The 11164-nt window shown below is 42.9% G+C and overlaps 1 protein-coding gene and 1 non-coding gene across 2 annotated transcripts; one reads left to right on the top strand and one right to left on the bottom strand.

Moving 5' to 3' along the window:
* Positions 1-713: 713 nt before the first annotated feature.
* Positions 714-7734, bottom strand: GLRX5 (glutaredoxin 5). Its single transcript, XM_054201119.1, has 2 exons — positions 7395-7734; positions 714-2115 (listed from the first exon to the last, which is right to left on the bottom strand). The coding sequence occupies exons 1-2, from the start codon at positions 7717-7719 to the stop codon at positions 1931-1933; spliced, it is 510 nt and encodes a 169-aa protein (XP_054057094.1). The 5' UTR covers positions 7720-7734; the 3' UTR covers positions 714-1930.
* Positions 7735-9690: 1956 nt separating this feature from the next.
* On the top strand, positions 9691-9963 carry LOC128909700 (small Cajal body-specific RNA 13). The gene has a single exon (XR_008466475.1). It is a non-coding gene; the product is annotated as a small Cajal body-specific RNA 13 (non-coding RNA).
* Positions 9964-11164: the final 1201 nt, after the last annotated feature.

Genomic DNA, 11164 nt, shown 5'->3' with positions numbered 1-11164 from the left:
ATTGAAGCAGAAAATAATTCAATTGTCTTCAGGTTACCTTATTCTTTATTTACTGTGTACATCCATTTCAATAGGTCTTTTGACACAAATTAACAAAGACATTTCTAAATGTTGTTTTACATTCAGAACGGCAAAAACTACTCACGAAAAGATTAGCCATAAGAAAGTTTGTTTAATTGGAGTTCAAAGAGAGGTAACATTGAAATGCTCAGAACTAACCTTGGCCCATACCCAAAGCTTTGCATTTCATGAATGTGACGTGGTATATGAACAAAAAAATCTTGCACTCATATCTCCATGCCCAACGGTCACAAGTGACTGCCCCCAAGTGTAACTGACTCGCACTCAGTGGCCATTCAGTCACCTCTCCTGGTACCGGCAGCTGTCACGAACAGTGAATATGTACAGCATGTACTCACTGCATTTAACCCTGGTGATACTGATTGCATTAAAACTATACAGTAAGCTTTCTGTAAGCAGGTTGGCAAATTCTGTGAAGAATGTACCAGTCTAGTTTCTCTACTGGACAGGAGAGATTTAGAACTGGAACTTGCATCAAAGCTCTCGTCTACAAGTTCCAGTCCTGGCTCCCACTGACCATTGATAATTTTTCCTTTCTCTAAAACACATTTTCTATCCTATGCAGTGGAAAACATTCTGTGTTTCAAATCAAAAGTGCCATCAGTCATTTAAAATAAAGAGGAACTATTGGAGACAATCAACATAAAATACAGTTTATTTCCAGTCATTTGCCTAATTCACATGCAAACTGGTTTATATTAATAACAGTAAACTGCATTTAGAAACAGCTTGGTTAGCTTTTAACTTTAGCAGTATTGCTGTACAGGTGAAGCTACACTGGTTAACATAATTTGTGTGACAGGGAAATGAGGCTAGATGAAGACATCAGAGACCTTTCACAAATACTTCTCTCTGCAGTAGCCTCTCTGCTGCACTTATCTTAGCTACATGAAGCATTTCATCTGTTAATCACATTTGAAGACCATATTCTTCAAAGCACAGCACTCAGGAGAAAATACTTGAAAATACAACAAATATAAAAAGATAACTTAGTAACTAGCAAATAATACAAGATTACAGTAGTAACTGAAGTACTGTCCCCTACTATTTCAAGCTAGAATACTGAAGCCTTCAACAATTCCCATATTTTAGCACTGACACAGAACTGCAATACACAAAGTATATAAGCAGGGGGAAAAGCTGCTTTGCAAGAGGTAGAAAAGGCTTTATAAAATCTTTAGGCACAAGTCTTAGCAATCTCTTAAAACCCATCAGAATGTTATAAAGTAATAATGACCATTATACATGTATTTGTACAAGTCTGTTTATTTTTACCCTTTGGATTAAAAGTATATTTCATGCACTCTCATATAATCTTTTTTCTTCTATATTGTTTGAAGACTATTTTTCTCCTATATCATAAGTGATTACAAAAGTTTTACAGGCTCTCAGGAAGTCTCATCACCAGCAGTACAGCAAAACTGATGCACTATTACTTAACACTTCTTCCAGAGGAGCAAGGGAATGCAAACACTGTTTGCATAGGTTTGTGTAACAAAGAACAGAGAAACACGCACTCAAAATCCATAAAAATATTTGTTCTTTTGGTTTTCTCCTGCTTCAATCAAGAATTCAATGCTTTTTGAGTGATTTTTTTTGTTTTTTTTAAACACAATTTCCACAAATGTACGCTTTACAGTGCAGTGGTTATATTCAAATTTTCACAATATCCATAAATCAAAATACCAAGATCACTACATTTACCATGAGCTAACAGACATTCACAGATAAAACTTAGTGTCAGTTCAAAAAGATGCCTTCTTTGAGCTAAAGTACATAAGGCTTTACTGGTAACAAGTTCTTAGCGAAGATTTGCTTTATTCCTATCACAGCATCTTTTTCGCTCGTTTTACTTTTTGTCTTGGTCTTTTTCTTTTTCTGCATCCAGAAGCGCTGAACGGATCCCCAGTTTCTTCAGCTCTTCTACAAGATCTCCGTTCTGATGCATCTGGAGGAGTATATCACAGCCACCAACGAATTCACCATTGAGGTATACTTGTGGGATGGTAGGCCAGTTAGAGTAGTTTTTTATTCCTGGATAAGAAAAAAATAAAAATATTAAAGGGTCTTCCGCCCCCTTTCTAAACAGAATGGGTTTTTAAACAGAATACATTGCTTCAGCCTGACAGAACTACTGATATTTTCATTTCTTCCCCATTGAGGCAAAAATGTATCTATGTAACAGGAGCACTATTAGAAAAACTACATTAAAGCTAGGTTTGGTTCTCATTCCAACTCAAAGATGTGGGCTGAAAGATACGGAGTTGGCTCCTATACTGACTTCAAACAGGAGCTGGAAAAATTTAACGTCTCTTTTCCCTCCAAGGAAACAAGCAAATATGATTTTTCAATCAATTAAAGAAATGAGAAGTCTTGAAAAACGTTGAGAAGTGTTTACATTCAGTTATCCTTTGTATTTCCCAAAGGAACTTTAAAATATTTTATGGTCTTACTAAATTCTTATACAGTTATACTTACTACTGCAATTTCAATTGCAAGATACATTTGCCCCTCTAGAAGCCTTATGAATTTCAAATTGCTTTATCTTTCATTGCCAGACCTTACAGCCCATGGGAGGGGCATGAAGGTTGAAGTCTCTTAAAAGTACTCACTGAACAAAACAGAGCTCGAGTCACAATTATGAAGTACAGAATTAAAGTTTAAGGCTATACTTCCTAGAAGGCAAAGGTAGGACCATCCAAAAATATTAGCTGATCAGCTGGTGTAAACTGAATCACAACTTGCACTTAAAGACATCACGAAAAAAAATAAAAAGGAGAATAATAACTAATTTGCCACTTCTAAAATGACACTTCAAACAAAGTCATTATTTCTGTAGCAGAGGAAATAGTTGAGTTCTGCACCTGCATGCTCTTATACCAACTCCACCAGCGCTTGCTTAGAATTCAACTTTCTTAAACGTTTTCAATATAGACAGGGGAATTTGCTTTCCCTTAGAAAACACTTTAACCTCTAAAGATTCAAAAATTACCTCAAAATAGAGGTAAAACTCAAAATATTGAAGAGGTAAAAATACCCATATTAGCAAATTATGCCTACTTTATTGGAACTTAAAACACACTATTTTTTAATAAACATCCATAAGTGCATATATATATATGCAATGGGATTACAATTTTAATGCATAAAAGATGAAAAAGAGCTGATAATTCCCATTAGTCAAATACCAGTGTGTTTTTAAAATACACTGAAATAATAATAATCTACAAAAAATTTTGTCGTGACAAAGCATTCCTACCTATGAAGTACAACATGATCTATGAGATTTATTTTGACTCAAGATTTTGTGCATGGACAACGAATGCTTCCAAAGTGTAAAATAGCAAGTTTAGCATATAAATCAAGGCCAAAAAGAATCTATAACCATCTAACCTAGTCTCCAGCATCACCACCTGTAACTTCTTCCTTTGCGTTTCATTAAAACCTCTCAGTTCTTTAGATATGGTTTGCAGAAATTAGTAGTTTTGATGTGAACCTGGGTTTAGCACTTAAACACTCGTTGGCCTTTGAGCACTCAAAGGTGCTCTGTTCTAAAAATCTTTTAACCTACAAACAGTTGCAATGAAAAAACTGAGTCCCAATGCTAAGGCACGCTTAAGGATAGCCCTTCTCAAAGAAACCACTGGAAATAAGACATAAGGTTTGATTTTATTAAGACACTGCAATACTAAACATGAATTGAGAAACAAGGGCACTGCATATAAACCTAAGCATTCCAATGCTTAATTATTTACACCAATATTCACACCAAATTATTTACTTCAAGGACCCAATTGCACATACATCTAAGCACTGATAGAACTTTCAAGAATCTATCCAACTTCAGATAAAAATATTAATACAATCAAGCTTAGTTGCTCTGTATGATGCATTTCATGTACTGGACAAGCTGCTTTAAATGCTTGCGTGCACAGGGCTCAACCAGGTAACAAACCGAACACCTCCTGAAGCGGCCAACCAATTCCCGGCTTAGTAGAGCAGTTAGTGACAGTATTTCAGCGGTGTTAAGGCAAGTTAGCCTGGGCTAGGCTACCTGCAGTCAGGCTGCGCGGTGCAGACACCCCAAGGGATCTCCTCCCCACTCCCTGAAGGTTTAATGCCTCCCGCTGTGCCTCAGAAGGTTCTGCTTGGAACCACCGTCTGCTTTGTAAAACCCCACTCCACAGATCAAGTTTGCAGCTGGACAGCTGAGCCAGAGCACTTTACAGTGACTGTGAAATCAGAATCAGTGCAAAGTGCTACCAAAAAGAGCATCCAGCGCACTCCCACACCACTTCCCCAACTCCAGTGACCAGTTCTCAGCCTCTCTCTTGCCAGCATTAGCACTAACGAACAATGGGCCACACCAAAGGACTGACTCAAGCAACCACTCTCACTCCCACCACGCTTTCTGCAGAAAAGCAGCGTGTTTTCATTTGTTTTCAAGCTCATTAGTACTGGTGCAAGCATGACTGAGGGAAAGGTAGCCCACGGGTGGGAGGAACGATTAAGACCACCCTCTTGGCAGCATCCCACACTTAGGTAACGGAAAGCAACAATGAAAATAATCTGAGGGTGGACTACTACAACAGTTCAAACCAGTTTAAACCACCACTTTTCCAGTATGTAATGCCAAGCTTCTCTGCCACCTTAGTGACCTGAACCAGCCTAATGCTGTCTATCAGCTGAGGGCAGGATCACTTGTGGCACAGCCAACTCAGAGAAACTTTAACAGCCATGGAAACACAGTCCAAGAGAGGGCTGAGGTCTCTTAAACAAGCTTTAATAATGAAGGATCTGTGTCAGGGAAGCATATCCTCAAGCTCAAGTTTTCAGATAAATCACATGAAGTAGCAATAACTATTTAGTTTCACAGATCTGAGTGCGTTTTTAGCTGAAGAGGCAAGTCGGGGAGTTGTTTTGGTTTTACAACTTGCCATAGGTTAGCACAGGGCAAGTTTCAGCAGTTGAACTATAACCACCTGAAAATAAGGTGTTTCAATAGATACAGGAAAGAAACCAAGCTGCACTTCAAACGTGCCTGAACCACCATCCCTGCAAACAGCCAGCTCTTAACTATAAATGGTGTAAGCACAGATGTATTCAAACATTTAAGTTATTTTCAGCTAAACACAAAGCTGGTTACCAGCTCACACACAGGAATCTCAACCTTTAGTTGATCAGATCTATGAGATATTTTCACAGCTAAAGGCTCAGCATCCCCTCGCTAACCCCACACGCGTGCAGTGCAGATTACGTTCACAGAGAGGGTTTAGGAAAGCGTCACGCGTTGCATAGTAACTTTTCAGCACCTGAGGTCAGATCCCAGTGGAGACTAAGAAGGCCTTCAGGCAGCCACTGCTGAATCACACTTGGCAACTTACAGAGCTACAGCTTCCAGCGGCCCTGCCCTCTCCTCTGTCAGAGACTGCTATCCACAGAGAGGGCATATACTGGGTTTTTAGGGTGCAGTAGGTAATACAGTTGCAGTAATATGACAGCCCACTGGCCTTGAAAGCGGCGGTGTTGTTCCCCAACTCTTCACTTCAAGGGTCCATCCCTGCTGCTGGCTCTGGCACTCACCTCACAGTACAAGAAGCTAGTTCAACTCGCACGCCCAGCAATCCAGTTAGTAAATGGAGCTGGCTCTCCGTGCAGTCGGACAAGTGCCAAAGCTGGTGCATGGAAGAGAACAGAACAACTTCTTTAAGCACCTGAGAACCAGCAGGATATTGTGCAAGTGCACGCTCCGTTACTGCATTCAGCACAGCTTAGCCAAACAGTCCAGATCAAACCACTAATTTTAATTTAATGCTCAGGTAGCCAGGAGAACAATAATCTCAGATGACTTAGCACAAGCCAGAGCTCACGTGGAGGAAAAATTTGCTGTCCTCAGAAGGGAGATGCTCCTGTTACATAGGAAGAAAATACTATATATTCCCATGGTCAAGTCCCCAGAGATTGTAACTGACAAACGTATTGCCTGTTCAACAAAGGCCCATTCAACCGAAAGTGAAATGCTAATGGCTCGATTTCAAAGTTTTGTTTCCTCCCTTTTAGTTTATGAGTTTGTTCTAGTAAACCATAAGTTGAATAAATTTAGATATGTAAACAAAGCTTAGAAAACTACCATGATTTGCTCACCTGCCAAAGGCAGGAGATTTACTTGAACAAAACCAACATTCATGAACACAAAATATCATCATACCCAAATTCCAGTATTTAAGTTTTTATACCATACCAACTATTATACCTGTGAACTGAAAAGCAAGCAAGGATTGGAAAAATCAGCCTTTCAGCTAAAAGCTAATGAAAAACTGAATTAGTCAGATGACACCAGAAATACAGAAGGAATTCACCTGATACATGCCAGCATGTGGATTTAAAGCACATTTTAGCGTATTCTGGACAAGACCTGTTAATGCCATGCACCTGCAACACTAACTACTACATACTATTGCTTTTTTTGTTTGTTTTAAAACTTTCTCAATTAGCCACACAAAACCTTAATAATCAGCTATGCACGTATGCACATCGAAGAGGGAAAGAAGAAAAGCATTATGAGAACAGAGTAATAGCCTTCTACAATTAGCAAATAACCTTATGTAGAATAGCTCCTACCACTTGAGCAGTAATGGTGAAACTATTAATAAATATTTATTGTGCAAATGACTGGCATAATTTTGTACTTTATCCAAAGAACCCTGGCAGGCAGTGCCAGCAGAATACAGTGGTATAAGTCTAAGCCATTCACGAAATTTCAACAGACTGTTGAAAGGCAACATAAAAATCTGACTACATAATGAAGTACTTCAGGGGTCTTTTAATGGAGCTTTGTGCCTACTAACTAGGCAAGGCACCGTGGCACGAAAAGCCTGATCTCCAAGAGTTACCCCCTAAGCAGAGCTGCATTCTGCAGATAACTACACTGCTCTGGGACACAGCGAGGGGACGGGGACATCCAGCCAAAGCCACCTCAACCGCGCATCTCCGTGACACGCTTCAAATTCTGTAAACCCCCAAACCCTGTGATTTAGGCCCGCTTATAGAACGCAACAAAAACAAAGCAAAACAAAAAACCCAAGGAAGGGAGCAAAGCGAGGGGGTGTGTGGTGTGCGCCACCGGGAGGTCGGCGGTGCTGCAATAACCCCCCTGCAGCCCAGGAGCGTTAAAGCAACCCCGACCCGCGCCCCCCGCCCAAGGCTGACACACGCCTCAGCCTCCCGAGGTGAGGCCCGGGACCGCCTCAGGCTGTGAGCGAGCCCCAGAGGCTGCGCCCGAAGGTGACCCCTGGCCCCGGCCCGCCGCTGACCTTGGCGGAGGTCGGGGTCCTGCAGGACGTCGTGGGCGCGGTAATCCTCCACGCCGTGCAGCCGCAGGATCTGCACGACGGCGTTACTGAAGCCGCAGAGGGGCTGCGCCGGGCTGCCCTTCATGAACACCACCACCGGGTGGGCCCGCACCAGCCGCTCCACCGCCTCCCGCGACCCCGAACCGCTGCCGCTGCCACCGCCCTCGGCCCCGCCTCCGCCGCCCCCGGTGCCGGTTCCCGCCTGGCTCAGCGCCCGCCCGGCCCGGCCCCGCCCAGCGGCCGTAGCCCCCGCCAGCCGCCAGGCCACCCGCACCAGTCTGCTCATGCTGTCCCGACTGCCGGGCCCCGCCGCGCTCCTCCGGCCCCAAGCCAGCGCCCTCCGTCGATTGGCGGAGAGTGGGGTAGGTGGGGGGGTTTCTCCTTCTCATAGGAGGAGTCACCCGCCAATCAGTGCTGACAGCCAGTAGCGTGGGGACGCAGCGCGCCTTGGCCCGCCCACCAACCCTGAGGCTACCTTGCTTTCCTATTGGTGGAGGGAACCGCGCCGCCGCAGTTGCATTGGGAGGAACAGCTGCCAATCTAGTGGGATTTCGTTAATCCCCGCCCACTCCGCCGTCGCGATTAGTCAGGCTCTCCCGGTGCGGTGTTTTGCTCGGGAAGCCTTGGGAGCGCGTGACTTCCGCTTCCGGGTAACGGCCGCAGTGATGGTAGCCGAGCCCGGCGCGCCTCAGCCACCTTCTGCTAGGCTGGCCGTGGTGGCGGTGGGATGGAGGTGCTGCCCTTACCCGCCCCGCCCCGCCACGGGGCGCGGAGCCTGCCGATACCTCCCGTCCCTACCGCCGGCTCCGCGGGGTGGCCGGGGTGCAGGCCGAGCGGCATCCGCCGCATTCAGCCGCTCCCCTTGGGGCTGGCGTTTAGTGCTGGGGGAAGAGGCCTGAGTAACCGGTAGCTCTGCGCGGCCTGGAACAGCCAGCGGGGCCGGCAGCGGGATGGGGCGGGCGGGGTCGGTGCTGGAAGACGGACGGAACCGGCCGCCATCAGGCGGGGAAGCGCTGGGTGCGGAGCGTGGTGTGGAAGCGGCCGGGTGTGCAGGTAGCTGCCCCTGAGCTCCCGGGCAGGCGTCGGGTTCTTTCCGAGAATTCAGAGCGGAGCGCGGAGGTCTCCTGCAGCAGCCAGGCCCATCCCGTGAGTAGAAGGAAGCGTTGAAAAGTTTTCCTCTGTGCTAAACTACAGTCTCTTACAAATACCAAATTAAAGTCTGTTTCTGAGTATTTATATTGCAGCTCTGGCATCTGGGCTTCTGGTGTATTAGTGGACATTTGGATGCTTGCCTTTGTAAGGAAAAGAATTTTTTTCCACACAGTTCCACTCATGGGATCTTTACAAACAAGACCACCTTGACTTCACTGTACAGAAGACTGTTGTCTAGTTCTTGATTTTTGTGGCATCCAGCTCATGCTTGAGTAACAACTCGTTTTTCATTTTCTATGAAACTGCCTTAAGGCATCACTTCTATTGCCTCTTATTTAAATTTAATTAGAACACATTCCAAAGGGAATTGTGGTAAACTTACAGTTGTTTGTCATTTCATGTGAATAGCTTATGAATAAAAAAGTGTTGCTGTAGTATTTAAGAGTACATGTATCTATGAAGAAGACTTTCTATCATGAATTTAAAGGCAAAGTTCACATTGTTGATGAACATTGTGCATTTTGTGTGTAGGTACGTTTTGTTTTCGACAGAACATCAGAAAACAGACACAGTCATGCTAATCAAGACACAGAAAAGTTATTGCTTTCTGTGGTTTACCTGTTGTGATTATCATGGTACAAGATTGTGCAATATTAAAAAAAAAAAAAGTGCCCAGTTCATGCTAGATAAAATCTCAGTAAATTCTGCAAAGCAAAAATATGTGTTTCTCTTTTAACTGGTGTGATATACAGAGACTATTATAAGTGTAATAACCCAAGTGGTCTAGTTTGTTGTTTTAATCTAGCAGAAAGACTCCTGCCACTTTAAGATCCTGTGGAGTCAGAGGAGAATTAAATGAACACTGAGGAAAAAGAAAAAGATCTTTCTATTTTTAAAGGCAACTAAATGTCTTCTTTCAAAAAAAATGCTGGTCTGTGAACAGAACTTTGTAGTATTTGCCTTCCTGAGTTTCATTCCAGCTCTTTTTGCAAGGACGTGGTTCATTAGAAATTATAAGTGAAATAAGAACATCAAATTGAAGTGTACTAAACCCCTGTGAGGATGTGCTCCTACCGGAATAATGTAACCACAGCTGTAGTTTAATCCTCTGTAGTCCAAGAGGTGCCCTTGGTTGTTGGTACTCTGGGCATACCAGGCTTGCAGAGAGAGCACCCGTGTGAGGAAGCCGAGGCATGCCTGTAAGAGTCGCAGCAGCAACATGCGCAATATTCCTCTAACAGTTCTAATTCTGTTGCCACGGAGATAATGACTTATCCCATGTCATTATTGATCTATCAACAGTAAGAGCAATTTTGCAGTCTGATGTTGTTTAGCAAATAGAGTAACATCTGCTAAACACTGAAAAACTGCTATAAATGTTAGAAAGCTTCTCTGAAGTCTGTGTACTGGGCTAAATAAAAAAAATTTGTAGTTGCTCACTGTACTTTTTGTGAGATTGGCCTGTGAGATAATATTAAGCTTAACAGAATGCTTTTTAATGAAGTATTTAGTATGTTCAAATGCTTTTGGATTATGCAATATGCAGCACTCTATTAGTGGATAAACACTCTTCCCTTCTGATAAGACAAAACAATTAGCCCATGTACACTCTAGAAACAAAGAGATAATTGTTTGTTATCTGGTCCAGTCTTCTATCAGTCTAAGTGAAACTTCTTGTATTTTCCAGATAATGATTTAAATCATCTGTTCAGAAGAAATATAAATGGGACTTCCATAAGACTCCTGACATTTTGCTGATGTTCCTGTTAGAAGACCTATCGCCTCATTTTGAAAATAGTCATAAAAGCACCAGTATTCAAACTGCAGGGCTTACGTGCTCACAGTTACTTGCAAACTAGGTTACTTACAGGCATTCTGCTGCTGAACAGAATTCCTAGTTATGAATTGGTGAAGTTCTTATACAGTGCAGAACAAGGCAGACGTCTAAGAACAATACTGTCAGCAGAAAGTTTTTAGTTTGGTTTGCTTTTAAAAAGGGGAGGGCTACATTCGCTGGTGAGAAAGATCAGAAGAAAAGTCTTACTTCAGCTTATCGGAACAGGACAGCTCTTCGTGTCCAAGTCTGATATCTGTGTGTGTCTCTGACTTGTGATAGTGCCTGGAAATGAAGTCCCTTATTGTGCCATAACAGTTGAGCTCTACTTAGCTGGTTTTATTGTCTCTTGAAGCTTTTTAGTGGGATGGCTTGAGCTCTAGCTGTTCTGCATGCCAGGTGAATAATTTCAGTATACCATCAAGGCAACATCTGGCAGCACCAGCATACCCTCAATTTGAGAGCATTAAGAATGCTTGAAAGGTACCTACAGTTCTGGACTGCACAGTTAAAATTTGTGTGGGATACCTAAATTGTGAATGCTGAAGAAACGTCTGTGAAAAGTTCCTGGTTGTTTTGAAGATACACTAGTTTGAAAAAGTCAAAGCCCCACATTTAACAAATAGAATGGAAGATCATGTTCAAGCTTGAATGTGGACCTTTAAACAAGACACTCTTTAGACTTCAAGCTTGCTTTTAATAACACTGATCTCAGTATATGCCTCTTTGTAGTAACGCTCTTTGT

The sequence above is a fragment of the Rissa tridactyla genome, chromosome 4, assembly GCF_028500815.1.
Source record: "Rissa tridactyla isolate bRisTri1 chromosome 4, bRisTri1.patW.cur.20221130, whole genome shotgun sequence".
Lineage (NCBI taxonomy): Eukaryota > Metazoa > Chordata > Aves > Charadriiformes > Laridae > Rissa > Rissa tridactyla.
Note: the sequence above shows the minus strand (reverse complement) of the source record. Positions and strands in the feature narration are given on the sequence as shown.